The sequence below is a fragment of the Piliocolobus tephrosceles genome, chromosome 20, assembly GCF_002776525.5.
Source record: "Piliocolobus tephrosceles isolate RC106 chromosome 20, ASM277652v3, whole genome shotgun sequence".
Lineage (NCBI taxonomy): Eukaryota > Metazoa > Chordata > Mammalia > Primates > Cercopithecidae > Piliocolobus > Piliocolobus tephrosceles.
In genome coordinates, this window is record NC_045453.1 from 37,947,341 (window position 1) to 37,970,300 (window position 22,960).

At 52.2% G+C, this 22,960-nt stretch overlaps 1 protein-coding gene across 2 annotated transcripts in view; it reads right to left on the bottom strand.

Annotated features, from left to right (window-relative positions):
• Positions 1-734: 734 nt before the first annotated feature.
• ACSS1 (acyl-CoA synthetase short chain family member 1) overlaps positions 735-22,960 on the bottom strand; it is a 55,704-nt gene continuing 33,478 nt past the window's right edge. The window contains exons 4-14 of one of the 2 annotated variants that reach the window (XM_023193451.1): positions 18,514-18,689; positions 17,988-18,140; positions 16,467-16,614; positions 15,093-15,230; positions 10,158-10,250; positions 8,961-9,073; positions 8,537-8,663; positions 7,698-7,825; positions 7,487-7,550; positions 4,179-4,297; positions 2,190-2,765 (exon numbers count right to left, since the gene is read on the bottom strand). In XM_023193451.1, coding sequence (XP_023049219.1) covers positions 2,586-2,765; positions 4,179-4,297; positions 7,487-7,550; positions 7,698-7,825; positions 8,537-8,663; positions 8,961-9,073; positions 10,158-10,250; positions 15,093-15,230; positions 16,467-16,614; positions 17,988-18,140; positions 18,514-18,689 — 1,439 coding nt within the window. In that variant the 3' untranslated portion in view covers positions 2,190-2,585. Of the gene's footprint in view, positions 1,436-2,189; positions 2,766-4,178; positions 4,298-7,486; positions 7,551-7,697; positions 7,826-8,536; positions 8,664-8,960; positions 9,074-10,157; positions 10,251-15,092; positions 15,231-16,466; positions 16,615-17,987; positions 18,141-18,513; positions 18,690-22,960 lie in introns of those variants that run through there. The other variant, XM_023193452.1, reaches the window with a different exon arrangement.

Here is a 22,960-nt window from a genome sequence, read left to right on the forward strand (position 1 = left end):
ATGCAGTTTGAGAGAGGCAGCTTGCCCTGGGAACTCTGCTGATAGGGCATCATGCAGCACAATCCAGAATCCCTTCTTTTTTGTCACACCCTCTGTACAATATGAAGTAGGAAAGCTGTATTCGTTTGTATTCATTTGCTGCTGTAACTAAATATCATAGGCTGAGTGGCTTAAACCACAGAGATCTGTTTCTATGGAGGCTGGGAAGTATAAGATCAAGGGGCTGCCAGATGGGTGTCAGGAGCAGACCCAGACCACTGAGATTCCACTTCTATGGCACTGATTCAGTGTGTCCTGATGAAGGACCAGCCCACCCTAGCAGAGGGATGACCCAGGGACCGGACCATGCTCCTCATGCACGCTTCTCAGAGCCAGGTTTGCTCCCTCGCTCTTGCCTGTGCTCTAGCCCAGTGCCGCCCGCGGCCTCCAAGTGATGGTGGAAGTGCACCTCTCTGACCTGCTACGCATGGCCTCTGGGCACTTGCAATGCAGCTACTGCAGACTGGGAACCAAATTTCTACTCTGTTTAAGTTACAGTTAAATGGCCACATGTGGCTGATGCATCGGTGCAGTCAGCCATCCTTGGTAAGGCATGTGAGCTCACCAAGGAGCAGTCAGTGCTGTGAGTGTGAACCCTCCAGGAGAAAAGGCCCCTTCCAATTTTGTCCGTAGGATTATGTTCAGGGGGGAAAAAAAAGAGTAGCATTATTGGACCAAAAAAATCACCACAAACAGAAAATGAACAAAATAAAGCTTTATTTGAACTCCCTCCCCTACAGATCATTCAGATGCCCGGGACCATGTCCAGATTCCTCTCAGCAACATGGAAAGCTAAGCCATTTCACAAATGCACAGCCATAGCCACACTACAGCCCCCCATGCCCAGGGCACAGATCTTTGTTGCTAAGTCTGTAACAAAAGAGCACCACTCAGTATTTGTGTGCGCTGCAGCCAACACCACCTCCTGGGCATCACAGGCTCACTCACCCAAGAGGCCAGCACCGCCATGGCCTAGTGGGTGCTCAGTAGGCCAGATACTCCCCCAACACTGGCACTGCCACAAGGCCCTGAGGGGTAGACTGTGGGACAAAGAGGACACACTCTCCCTGACCTAAGGGACCCGGCTCACTGGGCCTCCTTCCCCTGCCAACCACCAGCTCCTGCATGCCTAGCTGGGAGGTAAGCACCCACTGGTGGCATGATTTCCATTATCTTGCTAATGTTGACAGCACCTAAGTCACATTAAAACAGAGAGAGACCGGATTCAGATCTCCAAGTCTCATCAGTGGACCTCAGTGGTTCTCACCGCTCCAACCACAGAGCGAAGGTCAGGCAGCATTTACCAGGACTTGGCTCTGACCAAGTTAGTGCTCGAACAAGTCACCTGAGTTTCTAATAGCTTCCCTGAAGAGCCCACCTATTTGGAGAGTGTTGCCTCTCCTATCAAGAGGCATCTGGGGGCACAAAAATCTTTCTGGATCACAGCTTGAAGAAACAGAACATGATTGGAGTAGCTTCAGAACTAAGGTGGCCACATTCACCCCATCACTTAGGAGTTAGCTCCACTATACACAACCAAGCACAGGAGAAACCGTCACCAGGAAAGGATGCCAGAGGCTTGGAAGTTCTCAAGGGAGCTGTTTGGACAGAGGTACAAACATCTCCAATTCAGACTTCCGAATACACTAACAATAATTTAAAATGTGGCCTCTGATCCTCACGTTTCCCACTAGTAGAGGCAAAAAAGGAGATTTTCATAACTATATGTTAAAAAGAACATGTTCAAGTAAATCCACACACTACATGTAAGTGTTGCATGCTGTTCTTCCACAATATAAAAGTATAAAAATACGATTTCTGCCCTTTGTATCTAGACACATCTGGAGAAAACACGGTTGCTACTAGCTAACTAGCTCTGTGTTAACTGAGCGGGTGCACTATCCCAGGGCCTCGCCTTCCTGTGCTGGCTCAAGAGGGCAGAGAAATGGAGATGGCAATGCCTTTTCTTTTCTTTTTTTTTTTTTTTTTTTGAGACGGAGTCTCGCTCTGTCGCCCAGGCTGGAGTGCAGTGATCGGATCTTAGCTCACTGCAAGCTCCGCCTCCCGGGTTCACGCCATTCTCCTGTCTCAGCCTCCTGAGTAGCTGGGACTACAGGCGCCCGCCACCTCGCCCGGCTAGTTTTTTTGTATTTTTTAGTAGAGACGGGGTTTCACCGGGTTAGCCAGGATGGTCTCGATCTCCTGACTTCGTGATCCGCCTGTCTCGGCCTCCCAGCGTGCTGGGATTACAGGCTTGAGCCACCGCGCCCGGCGGCAATGCCTTTTCATTCCAGGAGACCAAACTCAGGATGACAGAACCAGCCCTAGCATGTTGCATAGCCTCTCCATGGGTGATACTCCTGGGACCTCCAATGGATGGGAGAAAGGGCTCTCAGCCCAGCTTCACGTGAGGGCGGTGTGGGTCATGTGTGGGGTGGGGGCTGCTTCTGGGACTTAGGAAGATGCCAACCTCAGGGGTACCCTCTGGGAAGGACAAGCCAGGGCCTGGGTGCCCGCCCCTCCTAAGAGCCCCTCAAAGCGCCAGCTCACTTAGCGGCAGCCTGCTTGTCCTTGCACTTCTGGTAGGCACTCAGGATCTCCGTGATGATGCTGGGGTCCTCCAGGGTGGTAGTGTCCCCCAGCTCCTGGGTCTCACTAGTGATGATCTTCCTCAGGAGCCGCCGCATGACCTTCCCAGACCTGGTTTTTGGAAGACGTTTCACCACCTGGCAAGGAACAGGCACGGTATTAGAGCATGGATGATGCCCAGCCTCCATGCTAGTATGGACTGCATTGAGACGAGAAGGGCTCTGCTCAGGGGGGATGCCCTCCCGGGGGTCCACAGTGGATGTCTAAGCCTCCACCCCCAGAGAATGGTGAGGCCCGAGGTCTTGGCTTTATCCTCCTACAATCTGGACCTAAGCTGAAACCCACCCCGATGCCCTCTGCCAGGCAGGGTCCACCCAGGCTGGGTTCACCCCATACTGCCGCCTGTCTGTCCTGCCACTGTGCCACGTGCAGGCACCCAGGTGGCAGCAGGTCCAAGCACCCACTGGGTGCCTCATCTCCATTCCCTGGCCTGGGCCTTAGCAGGTTTTGTCTTACATAAGAGGTGAGAACTACTTAAGAGAAAAATTTTGTCTTAGTGTTTGAAAAGCTCACATGGAGCATGCTCAAACAACTACAGCCCATTCACTGCAAATAGCAATACATTAAGAGCTGTTGTTTGGGATCTTTGACAGTCACTCTGTCTTTTGAAATAGTTCAGTTCACCTAGGGCAAGTCCGGGTCTCCTGAAACTCTGGTCACTTGGCCAAATGTGTCAACTCTCGTAATCCCAAGTGGAGCCTGGCCCTGCTGCCTCCAAGGGCCACCAAACCCAGAGTCACTGAGTGCAATGTTCATAAAGGAGGGAATGAAAAACCGAGGGCTGAAGAGGCAGCCCAATCCTCCCCCGATTCTGACCCCCTCGGGTGGGGATCTGCGATCTCCCTCACTGCCACCGGGAAAAGTGCTCAGGAACCACACAGGGGCTGGAGAACCCTGGTACTGTCCTCATGTCTCTAATGAAAATCCCTAAGATGCTTCACCAGCAGCCCCATTTCTGTGACTAGCCTGCACATGCCAACATACAAGAGCGGAAGCCTGCCTAGGTGACCTCCTGGACAGGTGAGCTGGCTGAGTGTGGAAACCTGCCTAGGTGGCCTCCTGGACAGGTGAGCTTACTAAGCGTGGAAGCCTAGGTGAACTCCTGGACAGGTGAGCTGGCTGAGTGTGGAAACCTGCCTAGGTGGCCTCCTGGACAGGTGAGCTTACTAAGCGTGGAAGCCTGCCTCGACAACCTCCTGGACAGATGAGCCCACTGAGCATGGAAACCTGCCTAGGTGACCTCCTGGACAAGTGAGCTGGCTGAGCTTTTGGAGCTGCTGAGCTCTTGGAGCGACATCTCCTGCCCTCTCCTCTCCCTCTATGACAACACAGCGACCCACCAGCCTCACCGCCAGCCAGGAAAACCAAACAGCTAGTATCAGTTTTGATGGTAACTGGAAAAGAGTAATATGCTCCTAAAAGATCATTGTCACTTAACAACTGTGGGAAGCACAGCAGCACAGCCCCACCTTTGTGGGAGGCCCACTCACCAGGATCTCATCAGGCACAGCATATTTGGCAATCTTGGTGGCCACCATGGACTTGAGCTCCTGCACCACCACATCTGAGTCACCTGCACTATCTTTCACCACAATGAAGGCAAAGGCAGCTGAAAATAAAGTCAAGTTTGGGGATGTATTAAATACTAGACAATGAGCCAACTCCCGAAGCAGGGTGGTATGCACAGACTGCCAGAAATCCAAAGGGCTTTTGAATTCTATGTTAGTGACATTGTAGCAGCTGGTTTCTTTAGTTGCAAACCCAAAGACGCAACTTCAGTTTCACGAAAAGTGGCAGCAATTCTAACAGCTCCACAGATGTTCCAGGTGAGTGCACATGTGTGGCTAAGAGCTTGGCATCTCAACTCTAATGCTGACTAATTGTGTGTGACCTGGGACACGGGACCTCCCCTCTCTGTGTCCTCATCTGTGAAATAACCCATAATGTGGTCTGATAGAATGAGACTTCCATGAGAAGGTGCACAGATGCACAGCAAGTGGGCACCAACAGCCTTTGGGGGCGTGTGTGCAACATGGTACCATGGGCCAGGGTGGCTGTTTCAGTTCAATTAAATCAGCAGCTCCCCGGCTGCATGAGCCACACTTCAAGTGCCAGTCAGCACCATGCACAGCCAGAGGCTGCCACCCTGGACCACACAGACATGGGGCAGCTGAGAGTTCTGCTGGGCAGCACTGGCCAGCCCACATTTTAGCATAAATACTAGGTTTCGTTTTTCAGTACCCTGGCATGTTCCAGGAAAGGTTCACACTGTGAAGAGGGATCTAATTTGATTGCTTTCCATATAAAGGGTCGCTTGTCCCAGCGCCATCCCTGACAGCCTGCCCGTCCCCACTGGCCTGTAAGGTCTGTCTCTCCCACGAAGTTTCTATATATGTGTGGCTCTCCTACTGCTCATCTGCCCCAGCACCATGCCACCTTCACCCATTCTTCCCCTGGCATGTAGCACCTAACTGGCTGTGTCGTTTCCTCAGTGATCATCTTTCTTGCTCTTTGTCTGTCTCTCTCCTCTACTCTCGACCCCTCCAGCATGCTAGCTCTATGGGGGTAGAGACCTTCTCACTCAATGCTGTGTCTGCAGCATCTAGAACCATGCCTGGAACACAGGAGGTGCTCAACACATGGCCGTTTAGTGCATGAATGGATGATTGGTTTTCTGAACAAGCTATGATCTGTAAAGACCTACAGCCTTTGCCTGAAAGGCCTTCCCATATCCATGTGGCAAACTCCTGTTCATCCCTCAAGACGCAATTCAGCCACCTCCTGCTCTGTGAAGCCTTTACCCATGAATCTAGTTTATGGCACATGCTGTGTGGGAACAGCTGTCAGTCCCCCTGCTGCCACCCCACTAGGTTGTTAGGTCTTTGAGGGAAAGAACAGTTTTTCTCATCTTGGTCGTTGATATGGGGTCAGAAGTGGGCCTGGGCTGTTGAGTTCTGAGGATGGTGCTGGAGGGAGGAAACCCTCCACATGGGTGGAGGAGCCAATTAAGAGCCAGGAAGAAGCAGGCAAGGCTCAGGACACGGGAGACAAGAGAGACAAGAGCTTGGCCAGCAGCACCAGAGGCTTGTCGGGTCTACCAGGGGCTGCCCTTTTTCAGAGATGGTGCAAAACAGAGAGAGTGGGGACAAATACACAATACTCACAGGCGGCTTTACAGCCAACCAAGAGCTGTTCGTCAGCTCTTCATAATTATAGAATCGATACTCAAATTCATTAGAAATCAGGAAAATCATCATACCCATGATACACAAATTCTCCCCACACATCTGGCAGACATTAAGCAGCCTGGCAACGCCAGACTTGCAATAGCTCCACACACGCAGAACGTGCCCTGGGCAACAGCGTCCACAGCAGACCATGCCCCACCACCACCCCAACAGACCTAAGGCTAGGCTGCCCTATGAAAGACAGTGATTGCGATGCCCAAACGTTTGTCTAAAGGTCACTTCCACTGTCCTTTCCTTGATCTTGCACTTACTTTATGGAGTTCAATCCAGGGGCTTCTGAGCCCCCAGACACAGTGGACCATGCACGGACCCCTCTCAGTGTCCCCAGGGAGTACTGGCTCAGCCACTGGACTCAGACAAAGACGGGGCTTTCCAATCCCAGGACACACCAGTGCCCTGTGGATCCCCAGCCCAGAGACGTGAAATGCAGGAGTCCCCAGAGGAGGGGCCCAGGCTCCTGTCAGAGCGAGGTACCCTCAGGGGAGCACTAAGTTATCCTAGACACACCTGAGAAACTGTCCTCATCTGCGTCCTCTCTGACCCTCCTGATCACATGTGGACGTCACCAGGCAGGGGTCCCCACCAGCTCTCTCCCAATCCCAGCCTTACCAGCACAGTCTTTTCATGGCAACTGAAAATGCTGTTTGTAAAGCACTGAAACAAATTCTCCAACTTGTAATGGGTCAATTTAAAGAAAGCATTTAAGTAAATAATGGAACAACGGCACATAGAAGTATAGGGAGGCAGGTGACATCTGGGACACACTCTGACACAGGGTGGCCTCCCAGCAGGAGAGCCAGCTGGACCCCAGGCCACTGGGCAGGGCGGGAGAAGCCAGTCTGCCCAGCAGTGCCCTGGCATGGGGTCAGTGTGTGTCCAGGTCACGCCAGGCCAGGCAGTGTGCCTGGATGGACCTGGCATTGCAACACCTGGGTGCTCCCGCCCCTTCCCAGACCCAGACACCAAGAAGCTGGCAGACTCAAAACAATGTGCGGCCTTGGTAAAGAAGACCATTCTAGTCCCTCATTCTGCATTCCCCCGGCATGGCGCTGTGCAGTGGGAACCACAGGTCAGATTTGTCCAAAGAGTCCCAGGGCAGCACACAGCCTGCACGCTCCAGAGCACACTCCAGCACACATGCGCGGTGGCTGCAGAGCTGGCTTGAGTGCAATGACCAAGCCTGTGAGGACACATGAGGCTGGACGTTGTCTCATAAACTCCCTGTAACAGGGCTGGGCGATGTCTCCACCAGATGAACCATGGATAGAGGGGGAATCCCCCCAAGCTTAGCCAAGCCCAAGCGGGTCACGGCCACTGTAGATGTGTGTCCTGGAAGGACAGCAGAACCAGGGCATTTCAGAAACCTGACCAAACACGAGTGCTGTTCAGCCTCCTCCCCTGCAGTTTCCACTTGAGAGAGAAGAACACCGAGAGCTTGGCCCACAGTATCCCCTATCACCCCACTCTCCAGAGTCTGCTCCTCGTACAGAGGTGCCCATAATGGGCGCGGGGTCAGGAATCAGGGAGGAGCTCTTCTCCAGGACACTCACCTTCTCCTTTGATGTCGTGGGGGTAGCCAATGACAGCACTTTCCGGCACTGCAGGGTGGTCAGCCTGTGTACAACAGAGAACAAAATGACAAAATGTGGCAGCCCCTGGTGCTAGAAGTGACTCGAACCAGGGACTCCCACCCCGACTTGCAGGCCCATAGGGGCATCATGGAGGTGCAGGAGTGAAGGGGGAGGCCCAGCCTGTGCTCACGATGGCGTCCTCAATCTCTGCAGTCCCCAGCCGGTGGCCACTGATGTTGATGACATCATCCATCCGCCCTGTGATCTGGTAATAGCCGCCCTCAGTTCGGTAAGCCCCGTCTCCAGTGAAGTAATAACCTGTACCACAGCAGAGAAATTCAGCACCAGGAACCCTGAGCCAGGACCCATGTCCCCACCTCACTAAGCATGAAGCTCTGCAGCCCAGCACACGGCTGCAGTCTCGCCCGTCGGCCCTCCTTGCAACTCCGATGCTTCCCTATGTTCTAGAGCATGGGCAGGCGGCTCCAAGACATCGAGACTTCGGGGAGCAGAAGGTATACAAGCAGCACTTCCAAGATGCTTCTCCAAAACACTGAGTCTTGTTTACAAGCTTGAGACTGAAAATTACTGGTTCCAACAAGACAGAGGAGATAGCATTCATATGAATTTCCAACCCAAGGACAAAAAGGGAAACTAGGAAAAAATAAAAGTAAACTGGAAGAAAACTCCCAGCCTTGGTGACAGTCTTCCAAGGTACTTCTCCACCCTCCCTCCCCAGTAGCTAACAGGATCCTACCACGGGCCTGGCTGCAGGGCAGGACTTCACACCCACACCTAAGTAGCTCCAAGAAAGTCCCCGAGCAGGGAATCATGCCCACTGTCAAGATAAGGAAAGCCAGGGAGGTACAGCAAAGGGAGAGGGAGTCGGAGTCAAACTCTGGCCTTGGGAGCGCCTGTTCCTGGCCACTGTGCTACGCTGCACTCAAATCCCATTACAAATGTTTTCTGAGAATAAGATTCCAGCAGTCAGCTGAAAAGGAATGAGAGGGTCCCTGACAGCCTGCTCACCTGGGTAGGCCTTGAAGTAGGCGTCCACAAATCGCTGGTGGTCGCCATAGATGGTCCTGGCCATGCCCGGCCAGGCCTGAGAGATGCACAGGGCCCCGGAGACGTTGCTGCCCTCCACGACACTGCCCTGTAGACCCCAGACATGCGCATGAGAGAGGGCAGGCTCTGGGTGAGAAGTGTGCCAAAAAATGACAAGCCCTGCCCTCAAGGGAGCTGTCCATAGCTCTCCCCTCTGCCCCTGAGGAGGGCCCCAAGCCGCCTGTGTGGCCGCTAGCCAGTGCATGATACCAGTGCAGTGAACGCTGTGAGGTCAGCAGCCTCCTGCCAGGTACAGACCTGGGCACACAGGAGGGAGCTGGGCTGGGCAGGCAGGGATGAGACAGGGCAAGCACATGGCCCCCATGCGGGGAAAGCCCATACGCACCTTCTCATCCATGAGGACGGGGATGATGCCAAAGAAGGGCCTCATTGCCATGCCAGGGAGGATTTCCGCCCCTTCTTCCGAGGGCCGTGGTGCGATGCAGATGCCACCCGTTTCTGCAGGTACAACAAGAAAGAAATGAAAGATCGGCCCCGGACCCAGGGATATGCGTATCCAGAGTGGGGATGGGGGGGGGGGGGGTGGAACTGTCCCTGTTGTGGGCAAGGAAATGCCCCAGGGGCACAACGATCTTTGAGGCAAACCAGATGTGAGACTGGTGCCCTCCACTGTGGATATGAGAAGGAGCCCCAAGATGGCCTCAGCCCCAGGAGCTCTGGCGTCCCACAGCCAGGTACAGGCCCCCTCGCCATGTCAAGGCCTTGCTTGAAGTAGGAAAGGGCAGAGCCCACCCACTTGCACATGAAGATGGGGAAAAATAATTGCTTCTGGGCCAGCGCCCGTTCGACACGAACCCAGCAACGAAAACAGATGCCCTCAAATCCTACCATCACATTATTTCTCTGGCACTCGCCTCTACCAGGGAAATGCCCCAGAGACTCAGCTAGAGAATCTCTGCCCCAGGTTTTCCCAAATGGATGGGACTGTCCCATGGGAACATCTCATTTTCTGGCTTGAGGATGAGCCCTCAGATAGTCACATTCATTACATCTGTGGTGATCTCTCTCCCCAAGCATCCTAATAAGTCAGATACCCAAGAGAAGGGGGGACACACATCCAAACAAAATGTCACAGGAAAAATTCATTTTCCCACTAAAATTTAAATTTAGACTCACGCTTCCTTAGAAGATAGGGCCTATCTCATCAGATGTTCCCCTGTTCAGAAAGGGGCACTTGGAAGGGACACGGCCCTTGAGCTCCTGCTGCACACCAGGCCTTGGGCAGCAAGCTGGGCTGTGTCACCTCAGTTCACCCTCACCCGGGCCTGTGGGGGGCACCCCCACCTCACAAAGAAGGAAACAGAGGCTCAGAGAAGTCGTGACATGAGGTCCCACAGCTGGGAAACAGCAGCCAGGCGACCTCTGAGTTCCCTCACTCTAGGCCCCAGGGTTTCCGCAGTCTCGGGCGTTGACGCGTCTTCTATCGCACCTGCTGTTGAGAGCTCAGACCCCAGTCCCAGCCTCACACCCGACCCTGCAGACCCAGCACTTAGACTGGAACCTGTTCCCCAGGCCGCCTCACCTGTCTGCCACCAGGTGTCCACCAGCGTGCACCTGCTGTCCCCCACCACCCTGTGAAGCCACTCCCAGGCCTCACAGTTGATGGGCTCTCCCACTGAAACCATACAGGAAAGAAAAAGACGTTAACAGGCTGCAAATAAACCTGAAACCAAAAGTAAGTTTCGTTTTTTTTTTTATTGTTTTTTTTTTGTTGTTGTTGTTGTTTTGTTTTGGTTTTGGTTTTTGTTTTGTTTTGTTTTGTTTTTTGAGACTGAGTCTCGCTCTGTCGCCCAGGATGGAGTGGAGTGGTGTGATCTTGGCTCACTGCAACCTCCACCTCCCAGGTTCAAGCAATTCTCCTGCCTCAGCTTCCTGAGTAGCTGGGATTACAGGTGCCTGCCACCACACCCGGCTAATTTTTTGTATTTTTAGCAGAGACGGGGGTTTCACCATGTTGGCCAGGCTGTTCTCGAACTCCTGACCTCAGGTGATCTGCCAGCCTTGGCCTCCCCGAAGTGCTGGGGTTACAGGTGTGAGCCACCATGCCCAGCCAAATGAAGAGATTTTTTAAGGAGAAAACAGCTCTGTAATTTTTTTTTTTTTTTTTTTGAAGAACATACAAGGAGACCTGAAAATGCAGTGAGACATATCATATTTATGGTCATCAAAGAAATGCACATGACTGTAACGTATTTTTATCATTAGATGGTTGAAAATCAAAAAGCCAGCAGGAATGTGGGGAAAACAGAATTTCACAGACACCAATAGGAGGGTAGTGTGGTTCAGCAATTTTGGGGAGCAATCTGGATGTTTCTCTTAACGTTTAAAACTCCATACATCCAATACAACTACTTTGAGCAACTGCTTGGGGCAGACTCTACTACGGCGGAACACCTCAAAACATGACCCCTGACGGACATCCCACAGAAATGACTGCAGATGCCACCAGAAGTGGCCATGTAAAGGGTGTCCTCAGCAGCTCTGCTCATGCCAGAAACCACACACATCCCTCAGGAGTAGGTGGCTAAATACAACATGGCACGCTCCTGCAGAGGAACACCACCCTGCAAAGAAGATGGTGAACCTCCACGACCCATGGCGGCATGGGTGAGTCTGAGGCACGATGCTGAGAAAGGGAGGGGTGTGCTGTGTGATCCCACCCAACTGAGGTTCAAGTGCAGCCACATCTGTTCGTGGTGATGCAGGCCACACTGTGGTCACAGCTCAGGTAACTCCCGTGACTGGCAGGAGCCGTAAGGGGGCCTCTGGGGACTGGGAATTTCTGTAGCACTTACACATGTAAACATCTCTCAAGTTGAACACTTAACATCTGTACCCTTTAGTATACATTCTATCTCAATAGAAAGGAAAAAGATACACATACACCCTAGCATTCTCAGTGTCTACCTTATGACATTTCCACACCAGGCCAGCACTCAGCCAGAACTCTCCAGGCTAGACGTGCTGTCACTAAAACACTGAAATATTCTCATGCTGGTGTTTGCCTCTTGCTCAGGACCACTCACAACCCACAGCCTGTCCCAGCAGCGGCCCCCATGTCAGTGCTGCATGATCAGTGCTGGCCACATGGGCGGCTCGGTGTCTTATGTGTCACACCTGCACTCAGAACATCCACAAGGGGCAGGGAAATGCCCTGCAGCACTGCTGGACACGCTGGGAGACTGCGACAGCCTGCACCCAGCCACGGGGATGTGACCACACGAGCCAGGGCAATCCCCACAGCAGGGCAGATCCATGTGGAAAAATGTAGATTCTACGATCTTAAAACAAACATGACAGCATAATAGCACAGTGTGGTGACTTTGGTGTTGAAGAAAACATCATTTAACAGAGCCGCAATCCACTACAGGAACTGTGGAGGAATTGTGGAGACCGGGCCGAAGGCGCAGGAGCAACAACACCTGGAGCAGAGGTCAAGGAAAATCTTAGCTTTTTTTTTTTTTTTTTTAGAGAGACAAGGATCTCGCTCTGTTGCCTGGACTGGAGTGCAGTGGCACAATCACGGCTCACTGCAATCTTGACCTCCAGGGCTCAAGGCTCCTCCCATCTCAGTCTCCCAAGTAGCCAGGACTACAGGCCCGTACCCCCACGCCCAGCTCCTAAGGACATCAGCTTTAAGTTCAATGCTCCAATTTCTTCCTTTCACAAGAGCTTATCCATGTATTACTTATGAAATTGAAAGTTTAGAAAAGCTTTGAGAAATACACTTCTAGGGGGAGGGTCTTGAGTAAGTGGGATTCTGACGACTCAATGGATTAAATGTCGTGAGGGCTGATCCTAGCTGCCTGGAATGGGTCTGGGCTCTGCAATTGCACTGACAAGTGTGCCAGCACAGTGCTGGCCCTGGCCAAGGTATGGAACACACTGACCCCCAGCACGGCTCCAAGGTGCTGGGAGCCTCAGGTGCAAGACATCACAGGACACCATGCTGCCTGCCAACATTGTATACCAAGAACAGCACAATGAGGTGTGTGATTAGCACCTGGCCTCCCACAGGGTTCTGCGGCTAGAACCGGTTATGCAACAGGAATAGGAATGTGCCTATTGACCAGCTAAATACACAAAACCCAGTTGAGCCTATGCTGGGGGCTGGCTTCCTTGGCTCAGAGGTGTTCCAGGTCTGTGGGGACAGAGGCTGCTGGGATACACATCCCACTCTAATGCAGCTGCCAGAGCACCCCCCTTCCTGAAATGCACTTAGTGTGGTACCCCTTGTCATTGGACCCCGTGAATCTTCCTTCAGCAGACAAATCCCATGAGTGTATCTGGAAAACCAAATCTTGGCCTTCAGCCCTGTCCCCACCTAATGCCTAGGGCCCACTCAGGTGGCCCTGCTGACAACACCTAGAGGATCTGGGAGAGTGTCTACGGCCCTGACCACCCCGCTGTTTGTTCCCAGTTCCCAAGCACTGTATGGCCCGGGCAGTCAGAATCACACGGGCCTCTCAAGCCCAGCTCCAGCATGCCAAGAGAGACCATCCAAACTCACCACTTGCTATGGTTTGAATGTTTGTCCCTTCCAAATCTCATGTTGAAACAGTATTAAGAGGTGGAACCTTTATGAGGTGATTATGCCAAGAGGCTTCCACCCTTATGAGTGGGATTGGTGCCATTATAAAAGGGTGAGTTCAACTTCCTCTTGCTCTCTCTCACCCTCTCTTTGCGCTTCCACCATGGGACAATGCAGCAAGAAGGCCCTCACCAGATGCCAGCACCTTGATGTGGCCTTCCCAGCCTCCAGAAACGTGAACCAATAAATCTCTGTTCCTTATAAATCATCCAGTTTCAGGGTATTCTACTACAGCAGCACAAAGCACACCAAGATACACCATCTGGAAAGGAGCCCCATGCTCTTTCTGAGAGGTGGAGGGACAGTATGGCAAGGGAAGCAGAGTGAGCCAGGAGCCTAGGACCTGCTGAGGGTACAGGGTGGGTGCCTAGAGCCCATCAATCAGGTGGGGGGCAGAGTGAGTTTTACTGACTGTAGAACCAGGTACTGGGTTCAGCACAGGGTACCCTACTTGCTGAGTGACCTCGGGCAGGTTCGCTGACCTCTCTGTGCCTCCTCTTCCTCCTCTGTAATGTGAAGCAACATCTGCTCTTTGCTCAAAGGATGTGAAGATAAAGGCATTTAATATATATTTGCTCTTATTAATAGTATTCAAACTCCTCCTGCTTTTTAATCTAGAAAGCTCTTTGAGAAAAGAAGGTTTTTACTGTTAAGGGGAAAATAAGGGAAAAGAGGAGGAGGAGTCATTGGATGCCTGCTATTCCTCAGGAGCTCTCCCCTTTAATCATCTCCATGCTAAACATTACACTAAGGCTCACATCTGACCCTCTGTGGCATCCTCGCCACCCTGCAGGTAGGTCTCATCCCCATCTCACATTTGGGAATAAGTGGTGAGCTCTACAGGGCACAGCCCCAGCTGCAGTGCCTCTCAACCTGCGGCCCAGATGCCCGCATGGCCTCGTGGTCACCCAGCAGTAGCAGAATCACATGTTCACCACACTCCCTTTCCAAGGATGCATGTGGCAGAATGGGACACTCTTCACGGTCACTGCCCTGCATGCTTCCCCAGTGAAAAGCCACCAAGCAGGTGGCTGACCACACGTGACCACACATGTAACGGCAGACATGAAATGTGGCAGGGACAGGAGAGGGAACAGCAGTCACCGGCACCCAGTCCCTCCCAGCACCAGCCCGAAAGACAGACACCGCCGATACTGTAGAAACCATGCCACCGTCACCTTTCCAAAATGTTTCCACGTGACTTGGCAATATCCATCAACATTACCAATAGGCCTAAGCTTTGAACTGTCTGCCTGGAAACATCTACAGTAGCAGCAGGGCAAAAGCGCTGGATGGTATCCACTCCACGGACTTGGAGACAATCAAAAGGTCCAACCACGGGGCAGTGTTTAGCAAACTGTAGTTATACTATTTTTATTATTATTATTATTACTATTTAGAAGACTGAGTCTCACTCTGTCACCAGGCTGGAGCGCAGTGGTGCAATCCTAGTTCACTGCAGCCTGAAACTCCTGGGCTCAAGCAATCCTCCCACCTCAGCCTTTGCCACCACACCCAGCTAAGTTATACCACTAAATCCCATGCAGCCACTAAAGAAATGACTTGGCCCTTAACTTATTGAGTGGGTAAGTATTCCTAATGAAGATTAAGCTGCAGAAATTGGGCACAGAAACAATGGCACAGAAAATGTCTGGAATGTTTTTCCCCAGACTGGTAACTGCTGCCAGCTCTGGGGAGGGGCTCATAGGTGGGAACAGGTGCTTTCTACCAGATCCAGTCTGGCGTTGCGTGAATTCACACATACAAAGCCGGGCAGCTTCATGACTGAAGTCCTGCTGAAGCCAGTATTGGCTCTGAGGGTCTACGGCAAGCGCACCCTCTCCTGCTGCAGGGCAGGCCACTCACCTGACCCCAGGGTCCGCAGGGAGGAGCGATCGTACTTCTTCACCCAAGCATCACCGTGTTTCAGCAACAGCCGGACAGCCGTTGGAGCGCCATAGAACTGATTGATCTTCAACCTCTCTACTGTCTCCCAGTAGCGACCTATAGAAAGGCCGAAATTCACTGTCAGCAGGAGAGCTGACATGATCTACTTTAAACTTAGAGATCAGCCAAGACTTCCTGAGTGCTGGGCATGTGCAGACGTGCATATGTCCATATAAAAAGGATCCCTCCCAACCACCCCACCAGTGAAAGATGGAAAGAAGCCCCATGGGACAAGTCCCCAATGGCCACTCTCCTCCCAGCACTCCCGAGATCCATGGGTGGCACATTCAGGAACAGTCTGTACCTGGCTTAGGGTGATGGCCTAGTTCAAGGCGATACTACGTGGATTTAATAACCCGTGGAGCATTAACACAGAGCTTTCACTCAGTCACACTTACATGGGCTCTAAAGTGGTGACTGGGGCTTCCCCTCGTGACAGCAGAGCTGCCACTGTGTGTCCCCCAGGGAGCAGGGCCATGTGCCCAGCACGCACACCCCTGATTCCTGTAAACCCACCACCCACACCATCCCCTCCACATGGGACACTGAGCTTCCAGGGGCTGAAGTGGTGGCCTGAGACAGCACCTGGGCCGTGGCCCTTAATCCCTGGTCTTGCCCCTACAACTTCTTCCTTGAGCACACCCAGACCCCAAAGGCAGAGATGGAGCACTGGGAGGTGATAACACAGTTCATGCACAGTTGTCAGCACCATGGAACGCTGTGGCAGCAGCCTTTGGGCAGAGCCACCATGGTCTGCTTACATTAAAGCAAATATTTGAAGACACTGCTGTGTGGGAGGATGATGCCCAAGGGAGCCAGACTTCACCTTGTTTTCAAAGTGATCTCAAAGTAATGGAGATGGTTCTAGGCCATGCATAACATGGTCTGAGGGATGGCCCTGAAGGTTCAGGGGACAGGGCTTGGGAAACAGAAGAGGTGGGCAGCTGGTCCTAGCCTCGAGAAAGGGCTGGATCTGGGCAGGCAGCCTAGAGGTAAGAAGAATACCAAAGTGATGGCCCGAGGCCGGCAGTTTAAGTCAGAGGGCAGGACTGCAGGAGCAGGGGCCTTGAGATGTCCTCCAGCGCCAAGTCAGACTCCCTGCTGCTGCCCGTCGGATCTTTCTGAAGACCCGGTGCCAGGCCCCCCCGGGCATCTCGACAGCAGGACCTGGAGAGCCACACCCTCACCAGAGCCCAGGCGTCCCCCTTCCATGAACCTCTCCACAAGCCTCGAGCCTCAGGCTCTCTCCCCTGACACCAGCATGGGGTCCCAAACAGGGTTCACCATCCTTACCAGCATTGGGGTAAACTGGGGTGCTCTCAAAAAGGACACTGGTGGCACCATTGCAGAGAGGCCCATACACCACGTAGCTGTGTCCTGTAATCCAGCCAATGTCAGCCACACAGCCGAAGATGTCACCTGGCCGGTGGTCGAACACAAGCTGCAGAGACAGGAAGGGAGCATCAGGAGCTTGTCCCCCCACTCCACCGTGTTCACCAGGTCACTAGGAAATGGGCATGCATATGCTGCGGTCCACAGCTGTGAGAGGCAACGGGCTCCTCAAATGGCCTCCAGCAGCAGGACAGGTGGGAACACTGCAGAGTCCGTCTAGTTGTATGTTTAACACATGGACACCTTTTTGCACTGCCTTACGCCACGATTTTTTAAACCTCTTAAGAACTACAAAAAATAAAAGTCAAAAAGGCCAAGAATGGCATCAAGCATCATCAGCTTCGAGGAGCATGAGAGGACAGACATCCAAATCCCCTTTATTCTTCCACAGCAGCTCACTGGAGCCTGATCCCATCTCAGGATCCAACTGCCCATATGCAGGAAACACAGAGAGCAGAGGGACAACAGGCACAAACCAGACCAAAGGACAGCGGAGAAAAATGGCTGGACGCGACAGTGGCCAAGTGTAAGGAAATGGGGGAGCATAGGCTTAAAAGGACTTAAAAGACGTATCAATAATATTTTAGGCCGGGCCCAGTGGCTCACACCTGTAACTCCAACACTTGGAGAGGCCAAGGCGGGCGGATCACTTGAGGTCAGGAGTTCGAGACCAGCCTGGCCAACATGGCAAAACACTGTCTCTACTAAAAATACAAAGAAAAATTTAGCAGGGTGTGGTGTCAGGTGCCTGTAATTCCAGCTACTCAGAAAGCTGAGACAGAAGAGTCACTCGAACCCAGGAAATGAAGGTTGCAGTGAGCTGAGATCACACCACTGCACGCCAACCTGCACAACAGAGGGAGACTCCGTGAAGAAAAAATACATATTTTAATGGGCAACAGTAAGCTACAGTGCCCATGGACACACATATGGGTCACAAAACTATCAAAAGAAAAACACAGGGGCAGGGGCGCAAGACGCATCAGGACATGTTGGACGGGGCTGCAGCCACATGGGCCTGGAAGGGGCGTCTGAGAAACCGGGGGCCTTCCACTTCTTGATCAAAGTGGCATTTGCCTTATAATAATTCGTTAAGCCACACATTTAATTTGGGTGGTTTTCTGTATCTGTCCTAAAGAGAGTTTTAAAAAATCTTTGGGCGAGTGGCCCTTAGTGTCCTGCTGCCATGTTACATGGTCAGATTCTCTGGGAGTTTCTAGACAGTGCAGTGGGGGCTCGAGGCAGCCAGGGCCCCGAGATGCTGTAGGGTGGAGAGACTCGAGGGGCCCTGCCCCAGATAGGCCAGGAAGAAACACTGACCTCTCGCACCTACAGGCCTCGCTCTGCAGCAGGAGGACTTCTGGCCCTGCCCCTGCCTGGAGCCCTGCCGAGGGCCCAGCACCACCCCGCACAGGCCTGTACCTTGTGGGTCAGGGCGGCATAGAGCAGGTAGCCTGCCTGGGTATGGACGATGCCCTTGGGCATTCCAGTGCTCCCTGAGGTGTACAGCATGAAGAGCATGTCCTCGCTGCCCATGCTCTCTGGGGCGCATACAGGGTCCTCCTTGGCCATTTCCTGGAAGGGACGAGAAACAAAGAGTCCACCGAGGGCACTCAGCCTCTCCGAGAGCACCACTCCCCCTCCACAGCAGGAGTCCGCACACGGGATTCAGAATTCACCTGCTCTGACCTGTCCAAGTTCAATTTCAAATGTGGAAAGGACACAAAACAAAAGGGTGGGTGCAATCATTTGTGTTACAGTAAGTGTTCCAACATCCTTGTCGTATTGGAGTTTTATCTTCCCAGACAGTACTCAAGCTCACCAAATACCACAGAGTAATCCTGGGCACCTCTAGGGAGCCCAAATTGAGAACTACAACCCAAGAAGTCTCAGAGCCAGCTAACTTGATATGACCTCTCCTCAAACTGTGCAAAGTGAGGTAACCCACCTGCTCCAGCGGGACGTCCAGATCCCCCATGTGGACCTTGTTGTCTGTCCTGTGAGCCACCAGGACACGCTGCACGGTGGGGCAGTGCTTCACAGCCTCGTCCACTATTTTCTTCAGCTCCATCACGCGCCCACCCCGGAGTCCTTGGTTGAAGGTGATAACCACCTTGCACTTGGCTAACAGAGACAACACAGACGTTTCTCATCAGTCTCCTCCCGACTTTGGCCCTCATAGCTCTGACTCACAGAGGACATCCAGGCCTAGGACTGTGAGAAACTCAGTCCAATCTTGAGTAAAAGACTCGATGGAAAAAGTGAGGGGCTGTCTGTTCTCTAGCCTTTGTGTGCCATGAAGAAGCACCAGGCCTTTGTCCAGTTCTGAGGCTAAGGGGAAGGAACCAGAGATAAATTACTTTGAAGCTCAACTCTTCCTCCTTGAGTCAGCAGCATAAAGACAATTTGCCAACCAGACTTCCACCTTTCTCTTCTGTCTGCCCAGGAGCAAATCCCAGGAAAGGGGCCATCATGCCACCTGCAGCAATCAAGGTGACAGAGAAACACCGAGAGGCAGAGACCAAGAAAGCTGGACAAACAGAGGCCAAGCCCGAAGGTGTCCCATGTGGCCAGGCCCTGTCTAGAGTGACTTGTGTGGGCCAAGAGCCTTCACTGTCCAGAGATCAGAAACTATACCCCAGTGGATGATTGGGAGCTGCCTGCCCTCCTCACCTCCAGGAGCAGGCCCTCCTGATCCCACACCTGCTCTTCAATGACCAATGGTGCTCAGCCAGGCCCAGGGGGAAGCCAAGAGGACCCTAGCTTCCATGGTTAACCTAGGGGGAGGCCCAGAGCAGGGAAGAGGGGTGCACGCACAATGGGCCTCGAGACCCCAGGAAAAGGAGGTGTCCGCCATGCTGTTCCCCAGTGCGGGATGACCCAGAGGGATCACAGCTGCAGGGGGTTACTACACAGCCCCTCAGGAAGAGCCTGGGACAAATGTCCAGCTGTGACCCTGACTGGCAGGGCCTCACCCACATCCCTCAGGCCTTTCAGTCATTTTGCACCAAAGGCCTCTTGCAGAGCTATGGGCAGAAGTGCTTGGGAACCCTCGACCAGTGACTCTCAATAGTTGGGGTACAAATCCTGCAACTCCCCACCCTTTGCATGGAGCCATCTGAGGCATGTGTGCCACATTCCTGTCCAGAGCCTCTCTGCAGATGAATCTCTGGTCACTCCCGGTGGCCTCACTCACCACTGCCCTACCACACGTCCAAGACAGACTCTGGTCTCAACGTTCCCTTTGGGAGAGTCCTACCTAAATAAATCTGAAAGCACTTTTGCGCAACATGCCCACCCTTTCTCCTCCTGAGAGCCCTGGAGATGTCATGGCCATGAAGGTTCCCTGAGAATTTTGCAGCACACACAGGACCATCCAGGGGTCAGAGAGATACTCTAGGCTGCCCTGGTGCAGCCACCCCTGCCTGGCACCAAGAGCCATGGCTACACACACTCTCTGCCCTTCAAGCTTCAGTGATAGCTCACCTGGGGAAACCAAGTCAGTTGGGTGGAGCCTATCAGAGACTTTCCAGACCTACATCCCCGAGCAGGGGTTGGTCCAGGCAAGCCCCCTATGGGCGAGGAAGGGAGATGGCCCAGCAGGAAGGAATGAACCTTTCTCAAGGGGATGGGAGACAAAGAAAGCTCATGGGGATGAGGATCTTTCATGAAACAGTGACCCCAGCCCGTGCAACATGCTGAAATCACACTACACAGCAGGCGGTTCCTTCCCTGCCTCCCAAGGCACACACCTCGCTCCTAACTCGCACCTGTCCAGGGCCTCCCTGCCCAACAGGCTCTCCATGAGAGGCCTCCAGGACGTATCCAGGAGCTTCTGAGCACCATAAGCATGTCTGGCCCACTGGTGCCCTCCATGGGTGCTGGCAGGAACCACGTGCCACCCTGGGAGGATTTGATTTTCCCTCCCTGGATTTGAGCAGGCACCAGCATCTGCGTTCATTTTCTGCTGCTTCCATAACAAATGACCACAAACTCAGTGGCTTGGAACACTCATTTTTAGCTCACAGTTCTGTTGTCTGGATAGGCTTGGCGGGGTTCTCTGCTTAGAGTCTCACAAGGCCAAAGTCAAGGACAGGGCTGGCTCCTATGTGGTGGCTCTGGGGAAATATCCACTTCCAGGCTGATTCAGTGGTTGGCAGAACTCAGTTCCACGCGACTGTGGGATTAAGATCGCCCTTTCCTCGCTTACTGTCAGCCAGGGGTCATTCTCAGCGACTACAGCCACCACCTGCCCTGGTTCATGGCCCTGTTTATCTTCAAAGCCAACAATGGCAGGTAAAGTTGCTTTGAATCTCTCTGACCTCCCCTTCTGCTTCACTTCCTCTGCCTCTACTGGGAGCAAGTTCTGTGCATTTAAGGGCTATGGGATTAGATGGAGCCCACCTGGATATCCCATTGCCTTACATCTGCAAAGTCCTTTCACCATGCAAGTGACATGGCACAGCTTCTGGGGGATTACAGTGTGGCCATCTGAGTGGGTCATTATTCTGCCCCCACAGCCTCTCTCAAAGCCATTCTCCTGACCTCTACCCTCCCCTCCAACACTCTCTACTCCTCAAGCAGCCTAAAGCAAGAGGGAAGGCAAATGAAGAGAGATGGTCCAACCCTGGAAGCCAGGCCAGGGGACTGAACTCCGGAACTGCGCCTGCTGACTGAGGTGGCTGCCCAGACATGTGATACCCTGGCAGTCAGACTCATAATATGCACCCACCTCCCAGTGACCAACTGAAGATGGCTGCACATTCTTTCACCTGCTCTTATAGAGAAGCCGGATCCAGGTCTCCTCCCCTTGAATCTGGAATGGCCACAGACTGGTTTGGCCAATCTAGTAAGACAAGAGTGATGCCAGGCCTGTCCCAGCCTGTCCTGTAGGACACTGGCAGTTGCTATTTCTTTCCTCTTGGAGCCATGTGCTGCCATGTGACAAGCCTGACTGCTGAGGCTGCAAGGCTATGAGGAAGCCCAAGTCAGCCACGTGTAGAGGCCACATGGAGAGAAAGAGAGGCCTGCCAGTCCCCAACCCTTCAAGTCAACCTGACTAATGTCCCAGATGTCATGGAGCAGAGAATAGCCGTTCCCCGTCCCCACCTGATTCCTGCTCCACAGACCCATGAAATAGAATAATAAAATTTATAGTTTTCAGTTGTTTTAAGCACTAAGTTTTGCAGTAGTTTGTGACACAGCAATAGAAAACCAAAACAGCCCCTCATTGACCCAAGAGGACACAGATACCCATCTTAATAGAATCTTGTCCCCAGGAGCCTGGCACCTGCAGAGCTGCACAAGGAGGCTGAAGGATATCAGGGCAGAGTCCTCTTCAGAGCAGAGTCCTGGCCCCTGCCCTCTCATGCTTGGTTGTTTAGTAATTCTGAGGTTCTGGGAGCACCCCAGCATCCAGCTACTAAATCCCCATATGCTGAAGTCACCAAGAGTCAACTGCTATTGCATGTTTCAAACAATCTTAACAGAAGCACTGGGTGACCATGGCCACACCAGCAAGAGAGGAAAGGGGCAGCTTAGCATAATGCTGAAAGCATGAACTACGGCAGCAGAATGTCTGTGTTCAACTCCTGGCTCTGTCACTTACTAGGTATGTGACCTTAGATAAGTTACTTAAACTCTCTGCATCTCAGTTTACTCATCTTTAGAAAGGGAACAGTAACCTCCCAACAAAGAAAAGACCAGAACCAAATGACTTCACTGGTGAAGTCTATCAAATATTTAAAGAATTAGCAACCAATCCTTCTCAAACTCTTCCAAAAAACTGAAGAGAAGGAGATACTTTCAAATTCATTTTATGAGGCCAGTATTGCCCTGATACTAAAGCCAGACAAAGATTACTACAAAAAAAGAAAGCTACAGACAAATATCTCATATAAACAATGATGCAAAACTCTTCCACAAAATGCTAGCAAACTGTACCTAGCAGCATATTAACAGAATACACCATGACCAATCAGGACTTACCCTAGGAAAGGAAGGGTGGTTCAACATGCAGCAATCAATCACTGTAATACATCACACTACTCCAATGATAGGAAAAAACACATCTCAATTGACGCAGAACAAGCTTCTGACAAAATCCAATACCCTTAGATGGTCAAAAACTTAAAATCAGGAATAGAAGGGAACTTAATTGATAAAGGGCATCTGAAAACCCACAACTAACATCATATTAATGGTAAAAGGCTGAAGCCTTCCCCCTAAGATCAGGAACAAAACAAGGATGCCCACTTTTTACCACTGCAATTGAACATTATAAAAGAAGTTGTTGCCAGAGTGATTAGGCCAAAAAAAAAAAAAAAAAAAAGAAAAGAAAAAGAAAGAAATAAAAGACATCCAAATTGGAAAAGAAAAAGTAAAACTATCTCTAT